We start from the raw sequence: 20033 nt of genomic DNA, 5'->3' as shown, positions 1-20033 counted from the left end.
GTTCAAATCTATACATGAATATTAAAAATTAAACCAGAAATGCCTTGTACATCACAGTGTTTTTTATTCGTCTTGTTATATTAACATTTTCTTTTCTTATCGACTCTTTAGTTTATATTTCAACGGGTATTTCAAGTGCATATATTTAGTTAACTTAATGACAACTAGGTGGTACTAACGATTCGGAAACATGATGTTTTCAAATTTACCAAGGTGTCTTAAGGTGTGATCTAGAAACTTTGGTTAAAATGTAAATACATTAGTGATGGGGGAACTGAATCCCTACATTCTGAGATCCGGATCTTCGAATCCGAATCCCAATCCGGCATATCCTCTTATATCTTCCTTTCCTTTCCTTGTTATGTTATAGGCAATGCCTGGTTGTCAAATTGTTCGCGCGAACAAGTTCGCGACGTCTACGCCTTGCTTTAGAATCTGTCAAATGGGATTCGAATCTTTAGAATCCGTCTAGGGAGCAAATCTTCGTTCTTCCGAATCCCGATTCTGACAACACTAAAATACATATTTTGACAACTCCTGCTGTCAATTGTATGTAAACAACAACATATTTTTAGTCGTAAAATCCGGAATATTTTGTGAAAATGTCTGAAGACGATAATTGGTCAGTAAATTGCATCGAAACGACAGATTGGATGCCATCACCTGACGAACTAGATACAGCATACAGCGCGTTGGAGAATGGTACGTACGTGCTGGAGTTGAACTGGAAATGCCCAGGACGCCGAGCTCCTTCGCCAGCCAAAAAGGACGAACCGAAAGTGGCCGACAATGTAGATAAGGAAGCGTAAGTATGAAGAAACCGATCGCTGGAAAGGAAAATCATGTGATTTGAAATGTACTTCTATTTATAGAGCAATGAAGAACAAAGAATTTGATTTCATGGACGACGTCGCGCTGCCACAGATGCGGGTCCGTGGGCAAAATTCCGGTCCGAAAGGGTCGGCCAAAAAGAAGACCACCAACTTTGCCGGGGTCCTGGATCAAATGAAGAAGCACGGTCGCCTAACGCAGTCAAAGGACAGTGCCGGATCGTAGCCGTTTCGTTCGTAGTATTTTTTTTTTACTTAATGCTCATTATTTACATTCACTATCCCAATTTGAAATATCTTGGCCATGTGGTCACAACCCGGTGAATCCCGTCAGTCATTCGTTCGCGCTGTACAGGGGTATGTCGATGAAGTTGAGGGTGAAGGCCTGCAAGGGACAAATTAATAGATCGATCGACCGTTAAACGACAGTAAACAGTTTATAAATATAGCTTACGATCAAGGTTTGGTCGTATGATGCCAACTGGTATACGGAGGGTTGCCCAACAAGATCGAATCCCATCAGCAGGTGTTAGTTCAATAACTCATGCAAATTTGACGGAAGTAAGGAAGATTAGAAATACAAAAAAATGCCTAGAATATAAAGTAAGCAGGAAATCCTAGAAGAGATTAAGTCTAATTACAGTTAAGTCTTCATCAAACATTGTAGACATTGTAAATAAATAGTGTACACCTACAGTAAACAACGATGCTCGTAAACAGTGTTTTATAGTAACGAGAAAAACGCATCCAAACATCAGATTCGGCCACGTTGCAAAGTTGGTCGAATTCTCGAGGGTTTGGCAGGTCTCCAATAATCATTAGTTGAAATTCCTCTACCAACGGTGCGCATCAGATTTTTGATCAGGAAATTAGTTTGCTAAAATCTCGCCGGCAAGCAGTTTGACCGCCAAGCCGACCGTCATTAATCCGTGCTAGTGATACACATGTCAGGCTACATTTTCAATGCCACGAATGCGTGGACAGAACATAAAATCTTCTTAATTATATCCTGTATTCACACACATTCGCACCAAGGTTTTATTGACTCGAACACGTGTTTTTTTTTATTTAAACACATTCCAAAGAGTCGAAAAACCACACGTGTCGGCAGATTGTGGTGCTACGAGGGATATAACCAACGTCGTGGTCTTCGCCGCTTAGTCCATCAAGTGATTCACAGTTCATTAGGCTCGTCAGCATTAACTGAAAAACCGGTGGCCACCATATGGAAACTCGTGACTTTTCAATCAACAAGCTACTGGAAGGAGGAAAAACTCTATCTAGGAAAAGGTTGGGCGGTTGCGTGCGATCTTTGCCGCAAAACGTGGACGATTCTGAGGGACCGTTCGGCAGCTGCACAAAATCCAAACCACGGCGAACGCATCAACAATGTAAACAATTTCGTTGAACCACAGTTCGAAAAGTAAACCGTCGGATTTGAGGTGAATCCAGTTATGTTCCAACCCTTTCCCTCCTGCCTGTTGCCATTCGCTTAGAGCCGTGGTTCGACCAAGCATTAGGATCGGCTCATCGAATTTCGTTCGATCCATTTAGTTCGACAATGAGTTTTTGTTTTTTTTTTAATTCTTGATCAAAAATCCTCATCTGATCAGGAATAGAATTCAAGGGAAATTTCATTTTGAAATCACCCGATCAATACACAATCGAACGGAAGACAATCGAAACCCGCCAGCAGCGGAACAATATTACCTGTTCCCTGTCGACTATCGTGCCATCGCGGTAACTGGTCGGTCAACCGTGCTCGATGGGGAAAAATATTACACCAATATTTACACTTGCCGAGCCAACCTCCCGGCAGTCCGATTCACCTGGGGTAATGAGACTGAACGCGGCCTGAACCGTCGCTTGCTGGAGAAGAGAGCGAGAACTCGAATCTCCACTATGAACTGCACTGGACCGACTACAATCGAACGAAAGTGTGTTATTTATTTCCCTCCCATTTCCCTCACAATTGGAAACCGATTTCCACGGCGTGTAGGTGTACCGGTGTCCGGAGTAGAATAAACAGTTTTTAAAATCAAACGAACTCGCGCTAGAGCTTACCTTCGGTTCGGAATCGAAGCACTGTGTATACGGAATCACCGGTCGTAGGCCTTCCGCTTTGGAGTCAGGCTTAGAAATTTGTGTTTTTCTTTCCATACCGAAAGCCGGCTCATATCAGCTCATTGCGGGCCCTGTCAGTGTCTACTTGGACACGATCGCGTTAAGTGTATGCGTGTGCGCGTGGTGGTCAAAGGAAGGATCACGTTGAGCAGATGGTAGATTGAAAGGATCCCCCACGAGCACGCCGTTTGGTCTGGGAAGGAAACCGGTAGCCGGGGTCGGACACCTCGTCCACTACTCACCTCACCATCCGCTCGCGGGCCGCTGCCACTCCTGGGTTCGTTCGCTGGCGTCACGTTTTCGGTGCGTTCGCTACCAGCTGCGCCAACGTTTCGCGCATCAGTACATCATAACGCTTCGGTACGGGCGGACTGTTCGCTCCGGCTTGCGCCGTTCCTGGTTGGCGTGCGTGCGTGAGTTTTTCCTACGATATTGGAGGAAAGTGCGTCGAGTGTGTGAAGAGAGAAAGAGAGAGAGAAAGAGAGAGAAACAGTTTAGTTTATTTTTATGGAAAATAGTTAGTACGAGTGAACGGGCGGATTTCCTGTGGATGTTTCTAAGTTATAAGTAACAGGAAGTGTGAAAAATTCGTGCCGAAACAATGGACTGGACTGACCGTACGGTCGTCGAAGACCAGCAGAGTGTTGATGGGTTGCGTGGGATCGATTTTCGCCACGATCAGCAACCGGCACACCAACAGCAACATCTTCTGCAGCAACCGCTTCAACAACCGCTGCTGCAACCGGTGCAGCAACTGCATCCGTATCTTCCGCAGTCCACGGCACCAAGCCCACTTCCACCACCTCACCACACCCCACCGGCTCTGGCCATACCGATTTCGGATGCGTTGAGACATCGAACAGGTTAGTGAACTACGTTAACTGATTCTTTGGATTAATTGTTTGAAACAGAGACATACCTTTTTTGTATGTTGTGGTTTTGATTAAATTTTAAGCGTAGGTTTTTTGGGTAACTTCAAGTTAGTCACGTCTATTACCTTTGATAAGTTTGCAGTAACCAAGTTAAAGAATGTTGTGAAACATATTTCCCGTAAACTGTTTATTAACGAACTGTCGATAACGTTGGCCGCAGCACAGCAGAACTCAAAACAGAAGCATACGCATCCTCATAAAATCCCAACGTATCGCTCCAGCTTCGCTGGGAAGCAGAAATGAACCAATGCAAACGATTTCTCACACCTAATGCAATCGCGCAACGGTTCCGTCCGTTTCCGAAGGTCGATCCGATCGGTGGTCTGCGGTGGAACGGGCCCAAGAGGATCGGTTTCTCCACCCGTGGCCCGTGTTCCGGTCGGTTGTATTTACTTAAGATATTAGCTTGAACCTCCGCTCCGTCGTCTCCCGTGCATATGGGCTGGTTTATTTTTATTTTGTTAACCGATCGATTAATGTAAAAATAAACACAACCTGAAAAACACTCGGGACAGGACTTGGCCGGAGCGGTCACCGGTTGGCGCGGGACGGCTTCCGCCAGACACTACCCACTCCCAACCCACCCTTCCTTCTCAAGCAACGATGTCCTGTCGATCGTGTCTGATGATGTTTCGTGCGTTTTCGCGTTGAAAGAATTTGGCAAAAGTTTTTTTCTGCTGCTTCTACTACTTTTCGCAGGTCATTTGGTAGAAGTGTGTAACAATGTTCCGGTGTTTTTTTTATTTTTATTTTTCGATGTTGTTTTCCGCTCCGAGCAAATGTCAGATCGGTTCGAATCCATTAACAACTCGATCCATCCGTCCGTTTCGAACTCTTGGAACATCCGGCGCCGGGGCCATCGATACGCCGAGCGATGCGTGTTTGTACATCGCGCTGGTGTTAGTCGACGTTTTCGTAGGTAAAATGGTCCAAAAGAAGGCGCTCCACGGTGCGTAAACAGCGCGAAACACACGGAACACCACAGTCCATTAATCTTGCAGACAGACGCCGACCGGGCCGATCGCTGATGTTCGAGTTTCTTACCATAGAAAATTTAAAAGAGAGGAGATGTTAAAAAAAATAAGTAAAAGGTTTCATTGATAAGTTGTACTATATTTAACCAACATATATCTATGCAACATAAAGTCTAATTAATTAAAACTTACTGAATTTAAACGTCTAAGTAAGAACTCATCTAACGAGATTTTTCAACGCTACACGTGCCACAAACTGGGATCCCACTAAACCATCGTGTACTACAACCCCCACCTCACGCCATGTAAGACAACCGATCACGACCGTATTCGAAAATCGTGTTTCCGCACGCACCTTAAAACGATCGTGACGTGACAACGGGCCCGAACCATTGCGCTTAACAGGATGTCCTGTCGGGGCGTGCCCATAAATCAAACCGGGCGGGAAAGTCCCGCTGGCCGGAATAGTTTATTTTCGTTCGCCCAGCCGAGCAAAACACATTGTTGTCCGAAGTTTCCGGGGGTTCGATTGAGGGAAAATATTTATATTTGCTTTATCGAGTCCCGGGACGTGCGAAGATCGGTCGGACGGTGATTGTCGACCGTGGTCGGTTTGGAATAATATTTTCCGATGAAATTATGTTTAGATTACACAGACCGGGCAAACCAGTCGCTGTTTATTTCACAAACGGCTTCAGTTCTTGATCAAATGTTGATCCATGTTATCGATCCGTTTACTTGAAGCAAGTAGCAAAATGGAGTAGCAAAAACCCCGCGTAACAAACAACAATAAACAATTTTGCATAATTTTTGTAAATACTCTTTGATGTTTTTATTACAGATCACGAAAAATTCTTTCTTCTTTCGTGATATGCATAATCCATTGTCCATCATAATGCCTGTTACAAAGTAACACTGGCCGACGACTTTTAAACTAGATTGGTATCCACGCGGTAGTGGAATCGAGTAGTAAACAATAGTGACAGGCAGTGACAGGCAGGGTTTATAGAGTAAGAGAGGTCGAAGAAACACTCCTTAACTGCTTACCTTGGTTGGGCGAAATTTCGCCCGATCAAGATGCGCGCATGATGGCCCCGATGGGCATTTTGAAAATGAACCGGCCATCGCGAAACGGCCATCGCGATACGGAGAGTATAAATATAAGATACGAAGGGAAGCGGTTCCTTTTCTTGATTCGACTGTGAAGATAGCCCGAATAAACACCGCGTTTTTTAAAACGCTTGCAACACAAAGTAGCGTTGTTAATATACGGTTGGGGGCATCGTTCACATTTTTTTAAAAAACGCGCGTAGTGGTTCCCGTTGAACGGGATAAGTAATAAGTGAACCCGCGAGTGTTTTCCGCCGAACGAGAGGTGATAAGTTCACGCGATTGAGTCGCGACTACACCCAGGAACATTCGCCGTTCGAGGTAAACGCGATTGAGTCGCATAGTGACCAGAAGGATCATTCGCGGATCGTGTTACAAACCTACGAGAAAAGTTATGTTCCGTCCAGTGGCCCCGCGCACCGAGGAGTTCGTTGGTACAGGGCAGGAGCAGCATCCGCCCGCCACCGAGAGGCCACCAAGCAGGAGAAGTGTGCAGCCGGCCACTTCGGACCCGTTGGCCAGCTCAACGATCATGCGGCCCGCCACGGAAAGGCCAACGTCAAGAGGGTCATCCGTGAGCGAAGTGGACGAGTTAGTGCGGAGAGCTCGGTACGCCAAGCGTGAGCTAGCGGCCGTGATGAAGGAGCTTGGCGACATCGTCATTGACTCAGCGTCGTCTATCGCAGATGAGCTCGACGACGAATACAGAGCGATGGACGTTGAATGTGAAGATGCGCGCGCGCGAAGCGCGCCAGGCGAGCATGGCGGCATACTAGAGAAAGTGCGCCATCACGAACAGATCCGCCATCGCGGTTTAAGTGCTGCAGCCGCACACTCCAATGTAGCGCTGGAAGCGGAATTCAAACGGATCGACGAGCAGTGTGAGCAACGAATGCTCGAAGAAAAATTGCGCGTCATAGAGGAGTGCGAAAAGCGTCGGCAGGAGGAAAAACGACGCCTACTTCACGCCTCACTCCGGCAGCCTACGCGCGTCACTGCGAGGCAGCCGGAACCAGCAGTAAACGGAAGCCACTCCGAAAGCTTCGAGCTGCTGAACCAAAGCCAACTTTCGGCAAGAAAGTGCACGAGCCGAGAGTTGCCAACGTTCTCCGGGGACCCGCAGGAGTGGTCGGTGTTTATTGCCAATTATAAACACTCTACGGCCATCTGCGGGTACACCAACGAGGAGAACTTACTTCGACTTCAGCAGTGCCTTAAGGGGAAGGCACGGGACGCCGTGGAAAGTTGCTTATACCATCCGTCAAGCGTACCGGAGGCAATCGACATCCTGACAGAGTGCTATGGCCGCCCGGAGCTCATTGTGGAGTCGTTGATGACCAAAATTCGACGGATGCCACCACCAAAGGACGACCGATTTGACACCCTGGTCGATTACGGTGTCGCGGTCAGGAACCTGTGTGCGGCGATGAAGAGCTGCGGTCTACAGGAGTATCTCAGCGGAGGATCGCTGTTGAACGAGCTGGTGGAGAAGCTGCCACCGACGGTGAGGCTGAACTGGTTTTACCAACGGAACATCAACGGGGGGGCAACACTGTTGGCCTTCAACGATTGGATGAAGGAGCTAGTCAGCGCAGCTTGCCAGGGTGTTAAGCCAATCTCCCGGGACTTACAACGCGAAGGTGGTGGTCGCTCAGGCCACCCGCGTAAGTACGCTAACGTAAACGTCCATGTCTCAGGTCAGTCTGCAGAGCCCGTCACCGTAAATCATGGGGAACCCTGTTCCGCGTGTTCAGGGAAGTGTTCCAGTCTGGCAGAGTGCGGCAAATTTCTCGGCATGGACGTCAATTCGAGATGGCGGCACATCAAGACCCACGCCGTGTGCAGAACCTGCCTGAAGAAACATCCGCGTTACTGTCGTGTGGATGTGTTGTGCGGTGTGAACGGGTGTAACCGACGGCACAACAAGCTGCTCCACGACGAGGATTTTGTACGAGAACGCCAGTCGGGCAGAGCCGCCGAGAAAACGATGAGCTGCAACCTCCACGTTGGTCCGTATGATGGTGTGCTCCTCAAATACATCCCCGTGACGCTGCACGGAAAGGGTAGAACCATCAATACGCTCGCACTGTTGGATGACGGTTCGACGGCGACCTTTATGGACCACTCGTTGGTGGAAGAGCTGGGTCTTGTCGGACAACCCCGTCCGCTCTGTATCTCCTGGACGGGAAACCAAGGACGTCGAGAGGAGCAATCGGTTGAAGTGTCACTAAAAATCTCCGGAGTTGAAAGTTCGGCAATTTTCGACCTTCACTCAGTACACACCGTTGCCAGCTTAAGTCTGAGGAAGCAGTCGGTTGCGCCCTCGGTCATAAGCGAGGAGTACGAGTACCTCAAGGGACTTCCGCTGCGTGGGTACACCGCCAAGGCTCCACGAATCCTTATCGGGGTCGACAACATTTTCGTTGGACAGGCGCTGAGAACCGTGGAACGAGAGCCGAACGAACCAGCCGCTTCAAAAACTCGTCTCGGTTGGGTGTTGTATGGGCCATACAAACAGTCCGGCTCTAAAGAGGTAAAGATGGCATCGGTAAATGCCCACATCTGTCCGTGTAACAAAGAAAGAGATGATAGAATAAACATGGCATTGAAAGACTACTTCACGCTAGAGTCACTTGGAATATACCGACCGACTACAAGTTTACGTTCGCGGGATGAGGAACGCGCGCTGATGTTGCTTGGAACCAGCGTTCACTTAAAGGATAATCGCTATGAGGCTGGTCTGCTGTGGAAGTACGAGGATGTTAAGTTGCCTGATAGCCGAGCAATGGCCCTAAAGCGACACGAGTGTCTCGAAAGAAAATTGCGAAGAGATCCCGACCTGGCTAAAGCAATGCACAACAAGATCGTGGAGTACGAGCAGAAAGGGTACGTCAGAAAGCTCACTCCCGAGGAGCAGGTTACTCGAACGCCAAACGACTGGTACCTGCCGATCTTCCCGGTGACCAATCCGAATAAGCCTGGGAAGATTCGAGTAGTGTTCGATGCGGCGGCAAAGGCGAACGGAGTAAGCCTAAACTCCATGCTACTCACCGGCCCGGACCAATTGGTGAGTCTACTCATGGTCCTGTTTAAGTTCAGAGAGTACAAGGTGGCAGTGACGGGAGATATCCGCGAGATGTTCTTCCAGGTAGACATGAACCCTCGCGACCAGCGCAGCCAAATGTTCTTATGGAACGACGGGAAACTCGGTAGCGACCCACAGCATTACGTACTACAAGTGATGACATTCGGTGCCGCGTGTTCACCCAGCACCGCGCACTACGTCAAGAACGTAAATGCGGAAAGGTTCGAGGCTACACTACCCAAAGCTGTGGAGTGTATAAAGTACGAGCATTACGTGGACGACATGCTCGCGAGCGTAGAAACAGAGCAAGAAGCCATAAATCTAGCCCGTGACGTCCAGTATATACACTCCCAAGGCGGGTTTGAGATACGGAATTGGCTGTCCAATTCCACCACGGTGAAAATATTATTGAATGGCAACGAGAACAACGGAGTGGACATTCCTGTCGAGAGCGAAATGACGACGGAAAAGGTCCTTGGAATGTGGTGGAACACAGCGACGGACGTGTTTACGTTTAAAATATCCCCGAGGTACGATCCACGAGTGTTGCTTGGTGAGCGAGCACCTACGAAGAGGATAGTACTAAAAACGCTTATGGCAATTTATGATCCCTTGGGGCTAATAGGAAACTTCCTCATGTATCTGAAGATACTTCTACAGGAGTTTTGGCGCGCTAAGAGCCCATGGGATGACGAGGTTATCGGACACCTCGCCGTTAAGTGGCAAATCTGGGTAACCGCGTTGCCCAATGTTCAAAGAGTCAGCGTCCCAAGGTGTTATCGGAGTAAGACGACGGCCAACGCAGAAAGAGTAGAGCTCCACATGTTCTGCGACGCCAGTGAAAATGGGGCATCAGCCGTCGCCTACCTACGATTCGAGGAAAACGGTGTGATCGAGTGCGCCCTAGTAGGCTCAAAGACGAAGGTGGCCCCTATTACGTTCGTTTCCATCCCACGACTCGAACTTCAGGCCGCAGTCATAGGTGCCCGCTTAGCAGAGACGATACAGTTATCCCACCGAATTGCTATAACTCACCGATTCCTCTGGACGGATTCGCGCACCGTTATGAGTTGGTTGCTATCCGACCATCGCCGATACAGCCAGTTCGTGGCAGTTAGGGTCAGTGAGCTACTAGATACTACAAACCCGGAAGAGTGGAACTGGCTATCTACACGGCTCAACGTAGCGGACGAAGGAACAAAATGGCAAAAGCCACCAGACCTCAGCCCCTCGAGTAGGTGGTTCCGTGGGCCTGATTTCCTATGGGAACCAAAGGATCAGTGGCCCATAGTCGAACAAAAACCCGGAGAGACAAGCGAGGAGATTCGACATAGCCTGCTACATCACACGGTCACGACGCCAAATATCGAGTTCACCAGATTCTCAAAGTGGCAACGGCTACTAAGGGCGGTAGCTTATGTATACCGCTTTTTGGAAAATTGCAGGAAGGGCATAGCCAAAGAGCATAAGCAACTTGATAGCCTGACGCATGAAGAGCTGGAGCGTGCAGAAAACGCAATTTATCGAGATGTACAAAGATCTGAGTATGCCGACGAGATACATGTACTCAGCAGTAAAGAATGTGTGAAGCACCCTTGGAAGCGACCACTGCAGAAATCGAGCCCGCTGTATAAGCTAAGCCCGATGCTGGATGTGAATGGAGTGCTACGCATCAAAGGCAGGATCGAGAAATGTGTATGGGTCGGCGAGGATACCAAGCGCCCCATAATTCTCCCCCGACGGCACTACGTCACTGAACTGCTGATTCACAGTTACCACAGCAAGTACAAGCACGCCAATCACCAAACAGTCGTCAATGAGGTCCGCCTTAAGTATCACATCCCGCAGCTCAAGGCCACGTACAACCAGGTAAGGCACCGATGCCAATACTGCAAGGTAAAGTGTGCGCTCCCTCAAAACCCCGCAATGGGAAATCTGCCGCCCCAGCGACTAGCAGCATTTCAGCGACCGTTCTCGTACACCGGAATTGACTACTTCGGTCCGATGCTAGTCTCAGTGGGGAGAAGAGCTGAAAAACGGTGGGGAGTCATATTTACGTGCCTGACAACGCGAGGGATCCACATCGAAATCGCACATAGCCTCTCTACAGATTCCTGCATATTTGCGATCCGCAACTTTATCACGAGGAAGGGAATGCCTCTCGAGTTCATCAGTGATCGAGGCACAAACTTCGTAGGAGCCTCACGTGAGCTACGGGAAGCGATGGCAGCAGTGGATCAAGAGCGCCTGATGACAGAATTCATCCAACCTACAACGAAATGGATTTTTAATCCACCTGCTGCGCCACATTTCGGAGGATCATGGGAACGACTGGTACAATCAATTAAGAAAACGCTTACCAAACTGGCCCTTCCACATAACCCGTCCGACGAGCTGCTACGAGCTAGTTTGAGTGAAGTGGAGTTGATTGTAAACTCGCGACCGTTGACAGACGTACCAGTTGAAGATGAAGCCGAAGCCCCACTAACTCCCAATCACTTCATTTTAGGGAGTTCCAACGGTAGTAAACCAGCAGTGCCATTTGACGACTCGCCGCCGTCGCTCCGGAGGTCATGGAAGTCAGCACAACAGTTCGCAGATCTTTTCTGGAAAAGATGGGTTACCGAGTACTTACCCCATCTGACGAGGAGGACTAAATGGCACAAATCCACTAAACCAATTGAGGAGGGAGACTTAGTCCTCGTAGCGGATACAAACAACCCTCGGAACTGCTGGCCACGGGGGCACGTGATAAAAACATACCGATCCGCGGATGGGCAAGTACGACGCGTGCAAGTTAAAACTTTGAGCGGAATAATCGAACGGCCGGCCGTCAATATCGCTGTGTTAGATGTCGGCCAGAAACAGGGGTAGGCCACTTCACGTAGCATACCGGTGGGGAGAATGTTACAAAGTAACACTGGCCGACGACTTTTAAACTAGATTGGTATCCACGCGGTAGTGGAATCGAGTAGTAAACAATAGTGACAGGCAGTGACAGGCAGGGTTTATAGAGTAAGAGAGGTCGAAGAAACACTCCTTAACTGCTTACCTTGGTTGGGCGAAATTTCGCCCGATCAAGATGCGCGCATGATGGCCCCGATGGGCATTTTGAAAATGAACCGGCCATCGCGAAACGGCCATCGCGATACGGAGAGTATAAATATAAGATACGAAGGGAAGCGGTTCCTTTTCTTGATTCGACTGTGAAGATAGCCCGAATAAACACCGCGTTTTTTAAAACGCTTGCAACACAAAGTAGCGTTGTTAATATACGGTTGGGGGCATCGTTCACAATGCCCACAGCCGGACGAGGCTTAAAAAGTGACAAAACAAACCCTCCCCGCCCGACGTTGATCCCGTGTTCGTGATTGTTTTCCGAATCCCGCCGAAGGGGGGCAATGGAATCATTTGTAGATATAATTTATAGCTCAGCATACCGAGAAATTAGACGCTGCATATTTTTAGACTCCTCCGCTCCGAAACCGATCCCACCGTAATCTTGTTTTCATTCTCACGTTCTCACCCCGTGCTTTTCGGGTGCGGTGAATTGAGAACGCTTATTTTCAATGGACCCCACCACACTTGATGGAAATCCTCTCACGCAGCACGTGGTTGGAAAAGATGAAATAGAAAAAAATTAAGGCCGACTCCGGTAGGTAAACCACTTCTCTTTCTTTATCCCTCGTTTACTTACTTTCACCATGTTTTAGTCGCTCTCTTTTTCCATTTCTCGAACGCTACATCGTACACGGCATGTGTTTGTGTGTATTTCAGTTGCCAGTTTATTTTCTCTAGACTTTCCGGATCACGGCGGGATTGGGAGGTTTTCCATGGCCCCGCTTCGAGAAGTTCAAGTGATCATCCACCAGAGCACGCCGACTCTTGAAACTCCAAGTGCCGGGAATTAGTAAGGATTGTTAGGTTGGTGCTATACCAAAAACACCAAAAAAAAAAACAAGAGAGAAGAAAAGACCGATAAATTAACTCCCTAATTAGACCAGCACTCGGGGCGAGTATCGGTGTGGGGCGTTACAACCACTTAGCACACCATACGCCGCAACGTTGGCACGTTTCGCTCTAAAGATAGATAATAAACACAAATGTTTGGTAATAAATACTTCACTGGCGAAATCCAGACCCACCGAGACGCGCTCGCAGTGAAAACAATTACCCGGACGGGAAGCTCCAGCCAGGAGCACGAGATTTTTCCCGACGTGCGATTCTATTCGTGGAAAACCTCCCTTTGCAGTGACTCACCGTGGGGAGATTTCTTTCTCCGGCTCGGGTGCCATCGTCCCCAATGGGCTTGTTAACAACGGAAATATTTGGGCACGGTCAAATGTCAGTGAAAATGTCTCCCATCGGTAAGCGGCCCTAGGAAAAACTCTAGATGCGTCTCGGTTGGAAGGAATGTCTGGTGCATTCGAAAAACACCGGGCGTCTCCATCGATCTTCCGAGCGGACGTGAGAAGATGCCAGAACTGAACGGATTTTTCGATTATTCCAAACAGAGCGCAATCTTCGATCTTTCATCTAATGTATTTTTCACCTCTCCTTCGCTTTTCGTCGGCATCTTCCTTTCGTTTTTCTGCTCAATTTTCCCTCAATCCACCGTTCGACAACGTGGTTGGTTTATCCCGCGCCACTCGTCATCGTCCCCAATGGCGGCCGAATTTCCGGTCCTCCGCCTACGGAAAAGATTGCCCAAACCATGACCTTTTTCCTCCGATTTCCCCGGTCCTGTTTTCGTGCCACCGTTACCTTGTCAGCGGCAGCAAACAGCATTTGTTCGATGACTTTTCTCACTTTCATGGCGTGAAAGGCGATAGGAAGAGGGGGAGGGGGGGGGGGGGGAGGGGGTGGCCTGAGGGACGTACGACTTCCAATAATTGATAGCCGTTTGAGCGCTTCGGTAATCGGGAACCGTTTGCAAGCAGATCAGAAGGTTTCCGGTGGCGTTTTCCTGTCGTCTGAGTTGATGTTCTCGATAGTTTTCATGTCCTGTTTTTCTTTCCTCCCCCTCCCCCCCGGTACAACGCGACTCGAGAAAGTCCTGGCGGCACTTTGTCTGAGATGCCGGATGCTGTTCAATTTTCCCGATGCCCGATGGAGGGCGAGGGTGGTTCAGCGAGGCGAGAGCTCATTGTTTCATTTTCACTTCACCAAAATCTGCGCCTCGCCATGTTGTACTCCTGCTACGTGTTCTCGTTCGGACTCTCGGGTACGACGCGGTCGAAGAAAAAAAAAACACCAACTGGCGAACAAAAGTGAAGCCAGCATCAGTGGAGTGTAAATCGACAGGAAAAGTGTTTCTCCCCCAATGGAATGGGACGCGGAAAAAGACCGGACGATTGGTGGAAGCTCAATTTCCGACAGTGTTTATTCCCTTTTTTCGCGAATGTTCTACTTTCTTTCCTTGTTGGAACAAACAAAAGCGTGTGCAGTCGCAATTCGACTGGTGAAAGTAGGTTTAACCTTTCACCGAGCAGCGTGGCGCTACACTTTATGTTCACAGAGGGGAATCTTACCTCGATGACAAACTGTCTGGTTTCCGAGAAATTCGATTGCCTTTCCCCCAATCAATAGGACGCATTTACTATTTCCCCCTTCGACCCGGGACTAAGATCTCAGCAGTTTTCCCGTAATTCCCTCAGCATTCCTGACGTTGCAGGGTCGCCTGCCGACCGGCATATAATCCAGCTTCGAGCAGTGATAGCGAAATTATGCATGCAAATGTGATCTCTTTCGTTCGTTTGTGCTCGCTGACGTCGGGAAACAAACAAGTTCATAATGTTCTTTCCGCACCAGACGAGAACCGACATGCCGGACCGTCTTCCCTTCGGTATGGGTTTTTGTTTTTCTCACTGTTTGTCCATTCCACCAAGTGATCGGTACTTTCATTAGCTAGATCTGCATGGCCTGACGCGACTTTGGTTGTTTTCTTTGATTCCATTTTCTTATTTGATTTCGGCATGAAGACAAACGATATCAAATATATAATGTTGCATGGAGCATTGTCCTTTAAAATCAAGCGACCCACTTGTACGGAATGCACTATCGGAAAAAGACGCTTTCTGCCATTTATGACTTCATTTAGAAGAACTTAAAAGAATTTATGCGTTTATCTAATGCTTTTTCGGACTATAACTTTTAGCCATCAGCTGCAGTAGACAAACCCACTGTTCAGATATTGTTTCGTTCAATGCACTGAGCTGTGGAAGCGCATTCCGAGCGGCATAATATCATGTTTTTTACTCCTATTGTTTACTGTAAGCACTAAGTGAAAGGAGCTAATAAAATAAATACTATCTGAACCCAAGAAAAATAGTTTCGGAAGCGATGCAATGCTGGAGGAAAACGTCTCGAAGCGCCCAGACAGCAGCCACGGCTGTTCTAAGAAGTTTTACACACAACTTTCGCCCTGCTAATGATAGGCAAAGGAAGGCCACATGGCGATGAAGTAACGTTTGTTGTACAATTTATTTACGTCTGTTTCCGGTTTCTCGTGACTTGGCAAAAGCCCTGGCAATCCTAATTTGGTGCTTGTTTGTAATGGTTGTACTCATTCTGTCGTTGAAGATAAAAAACAATTCCAAGATAAAAGCAAGAGTTATGGGTTTTTAGCCTCTGTTTGTAGCTGTATTGTACTGGCAGCATTAACTCGATGTTGATAATCATGTTGATGTGAGAAAAAAAGCTTTAAATGCTGAATAGAAAAGTAAAGAACAGTAGCTGCTAGAGAAAAAAGACTATTTAAAGAGCTCGTCTTAAAAGAATAAATGAAAATTGTGTTCATAGAGCATCTAGATGTTTTAAAGAACCAAGCAACAACGTATAAAACGAAATAAGATTTCTCCGTAGAAACTTACCCCAGTTGCAGTGTAATGAAAGCCACAGATGGATATCAAATTCAAGTGTTTTTCCTGAGAAGATTGCAGTACAAGACGTAACACTCTTACCCGTGAAAGGAGAAAATGCACTTCAGGAAACTGCAGAGTATGCTAGTCCTTCGGAAACTGAATACAAGTGATCTACTACTCAAGAGAAAAAACGAATGAAACTTTGCTTTTCTTTAGCACACCGCCGCCCATCCCCACCCCATTTGCTTGCAACCAACTTGAGGATATTTAACGTTGAGTATCACTATGTCAGTCAGTCGTTACATCGACACGACTCATTGGGCGCTCCGCTCGTTCGCTCGAGAATGTTTTGACTGCGCGAAAACCCATTCGGAAAAACACACTGAATGGAACTGTGTGCAGTTGTCGCTCGCCGCAATCGTCATTGATGGTGGATTCTATGGCCTGTTCAGTGTCAACGTTCGTGTGTGCCCCAACGAGAACCGGGTCCATGCCGGGAAGACACGACTAGACGGAAAGTGTCTTAGCAGTGCATTTAAATCAACGGCATCAAACCGTTGCCGTCGCTTCTATTGATGTTGGGAAATCGTGGTGTTCGTATTTGATCTGATTCGTTTAATGTGGTTGGAACTCGAGTTATACGCTTTTAATTGCCAATAAAACCAACGTTCATGACTGTCTGTACACTTTTGGGGAGGTTAATCAAATAAACAATCGACATGCATGAACTAGTTTGTACAGATTTTTGCTTTAATTTTCTTTGAACTCTCGAACTCTGTATAGCAAATAGAAATTTAATAATAATATGTGTATCTAATTCATTATTCATAGAATTTATGTTCATGCGAGCATCAAACAACTACATGTTTATTGTTATCGTATTTTATTGTGATTTCATTGTCAAAAACTGTCTTGACCATTGTACGCGCCAGTTTAAACCAGGTTTCTTTATTTTTATGATTATTTTCTTACCCACGCTAGCCCCTTCGATCGTGAGAGTTTCTTTGTAAATATTTGATCCATTGTGCAATACTACATAAATTCTACCATTCGCCATTACAAAAGACCCGATTTAGTAGGGTCACCGTGCTTTGGGGCCAGGGAGAGAAAACGACCAGAACCGAACCAGGCAGTACCTTTGAACAGCGATAAAAATAAACGAGTGTCATAACTTACAGCGAAACGTCAGAAATGCGAAGATAAGACACAGTGAACATAAAGTTCTCAAAGCTGTTCTGTCACCATCTTGGATCCGATATTCGCGAAGGATAATCCCTACTGAGATCCTATAACAGTTTGATAAAGAAATTTAAAGTTGAGGAACATAAACATATGATCATATAAAATCAAACATGAGACCACAATGAAAAGAAAACAATAATTTACAATAATAACTCTCCTACCACTTACCCTTAAATGTTAGCTAATATTTCCGAAATGATTTTTTTACTGACTGATTATCAGTGAATGTTTATTTTCTAATCCCACGTGAAAGGTGTCGTTCTACACTATCTCTACATTGTGTCAAATGCCTTTTTTACCATACATCTGTGACAAAGCCTTCGGTTAGAAGCTGTCCCTCCGTTCCAGGGCTACGCGACTTATCCCTCCTCCCCTTCCAAGTTCCCACCGGCGAGTGGCATTGTCCGAGTGTCACAACATTCGCTGCACATCACGCATCCATAATTTATCTGCCGATCGCCGTAAACGTCTGCTCGTCCTCTTGGGGTGGATTTTCCGTTCACTCCACCGCTGTTCTGTTGTCCGATGTGCACCGTTGTGTTCGCTGACGGTGACGGGATTTCGCACGCAGGCCAGCTTCTCTGTGTGTGTGTGTATGTGTTTATGTCTAGCGTCGATTAAGTCATAGACCGGTCGGCCCATAGCTCTGGGCGGAGATGGCGTGGAGTTTTCCGAACGTTCCCAACGGTCTGACAGAGTGGCATGACAGGGCTGGCCGTAGCTTTTAACGTGGAGATGTTAGTCCTTGGAGTGTCGAGCGTCGATCTCCACCGAGTCCCACTGATAGCGAGCGTAGATTGTATAATAGCAGACAATAGTTGCGAATCGTAAGGGTACAGTAAAGTTCATATAAATGGAGCAAAAGATAACTAGTAAACTAATTCATTTTTTTGTTGTAATTTTTAGATTACATAGCCGAAAGTGTGTTATTCATTCACTCAATTGATTGAAAAAAAGATAAACCTTATTTCAGCAATGAAGTTAATGATCTCTATACTCAGTCTCAGGCTCAGTCAACATGTTACCGTCACTGTAAATCATCCCTTAGGGTAACAATGCGTGTATAAATTTCAGCGTGATGTTTGTAAATTCGCTCCGCCACTCCGCTCTCAGAACGATTCGCTCCATACCCACCCTCACCCGCCTACCAGTGAGGCCAGTGTGTGGCGCGAATAGACTCACTAGAGAGTTTCCCGACGCCGTCCTTGAGGCGGAAAAATAATTTCTCCTTCACACATCCATCGCCACGGACTCGCGTCCTCTTACTCCATTGTTCGTCACCGTCGTGAACGGTTTCAGAAAGCAAAACTGCCGAACCGCGGAGTGGCAAAGATGGTGGGAAGTTTTTCCGAAACCGAAACAAAAGAATCTCACACACGAGAATACCGGTATCGCACGAATGGGGGAAACGGGTGAAAAACGGGGTCCCACACTACGAGAGAATCGTACGGCTGCTCTCGGCTTGCCGGCCTCGCAATCGTGATGAAAAACGCGCCGAAGAAGCGCTTCGGTCGGGCAGCATCCAAGACGAAAGAACTCTGCTACAGTGATGTGCCTAGTAGTGCTCGGGAAAACCGTTTATCGATTGAATGTAGAATTTGAATTTGATCCACAGTGTTTGTGATGCGCTTATCTTCAACGCGGATAGCAAAATAATTCCCATTGCAACAAACCCTTTTTCGATTGATTTGAAGTTTCTCAACGACCGCAAATGGTGTGGCCACCGCTGTAAGACACATGCACAGCGCGCCGTAGCGCCGTTTCTCAAGAGATTCCTTCGAGAGCATCCTCGATGTGCTCGAGACAGCCGGGCAGCCAGTGGATGCGCGACGAGGGCGCGAAACCGATGACAATGCGAAGCGCCGAACGTGTCGGCAACTCCGGGCGTGCTGCTCGCCGTTGGGACTCGCTCCCACTATCAGACAGTCCTGTCAACGAAGCCGCCGGTGAAAGATAACGAAGCGTGCTGCGCGACCTCCGTCGAGTGTAAATGCTCCGCTCGCGATCGTTCGAAAATTGCTTTGCTTTGTGATTTTTTGGTGTGAATGCGGAACACAGTGAACCACATTAAGTTGACAATCTAGCATCGAATGTGAACGGCGATATGATAAGCTGTGATCTCGTAGATCCCTTTCGAAGACCCTCGAATGAATGATCGTTCGCAAGCTATTATGCTGCAAGGATCACTCAACACCGAAGAAAACGTCCATCGATAAGTGACACCGTCCTGACGCTTGTGTGAAAAATAGCAACAAAAAACATAGAAAATAGTATCGAAAACCCCACCGAAACAAGAAACAGCTTTACCTAAACTAGTCAACAGTAGAGCGAACGAAATCAAGCACTTTCACGAAATGTACCAGGCACAGCATTTACAATCGCAGCAATTGCAACCACCTCAGCAGCAACAACAGGATCAAGTGCGTTGGAAAGTGAAAAGTAGGTAATTTGTGTGCAACGATACTAACTTTGAGTGTAACTCTTCTTTGCTTCCTTCGCCACGAAGTAACACATTGTTCGGATACACTGTCTAACAACAATTCATGCTAACAAGATTGATCTTCCACGTCGTCGATTTACAGGGTTAAGCACGATTTCCGTGCCGACCCGAGCGAAACCAAGCGATGGATTTATAATCTCCAAACGGTGATTGATTGAGCAGCGCGTGGGTGCTAATTTTGGGAAATCGTGAAAATCACTGCAACCTGTTCCCATCTGTATTCTTTCTTGCTTTTTTTCTTTTCGGCTTTTCCTCCCCAACCATCATACATAACTGTCCGCTAAAGTTTCTACACGCACGCATCATCGCCGAAGTGACGATCGCCATTGTTTACATCTGAAATAGAACCCGGTCGACTGGTGTGAGTGTATCC

At 47.3% G+C, this 20033-nt stretch overlaps 2 protein-coding genes across 2 annotated transcripts in view; both read left to right on the top strand.

Moving 5' to 3' along the window:
* The first annotated feature begins 602 nt into the window (after positions 1-602).
* On the top strand, positions 603-1398 carry LOC131288233 (uncharacterized). Its single transcript, XM_058317349.1, has 2 exons — positions 603-805; positions 873-1398. Exons 1-2 carry the CDS (start codon positions 603-605, stop codon positions 1054-1056), a joined length of 387 nt encoding a protein of 128 aa, XP_058173332.1. The 3' UTR covers positions 1057-1398.
* A 2157-nt stretch (positions 1399-3555) lies between these two features.
* The window catches only part of LOC131286808 (band 7 protein AGAP004871-like), a 30588-nt gene continuing 14110 nt past the window's right edge, over positions 3556-20033 (top strand). The window contains exon 1 of the mRNA XM_058315810.1: positions 3556-3817. Coding sequence (XP_058171793.1) covers positions 3556-3817 — 262 coding nt within the window. The remainder of the gene's footprint in view (positions 3818-20033) is intronic.

The sequence above is a fragment of the Anopheles ziemanni genome, chromosome 3, assembly GCF_943734765.1.
Source record: "Anopheles ziemanni chromosome 3, idAnoZiCoDA_A2_x.2, whole genome shotgun sequence".
In the NCBI taxonomy this organism is placed as follows: domain Eukaryota; kingdom Metazoa; phylum Arthropoda; class Insecta; order Diptera; family Culicidae; genus Anopheles; species Anopheles ziemanni.
Note: the sequence above shows the minus strand (reverse complement) of the source record. Positions and strands in the feature narration are given on the sequence as shown.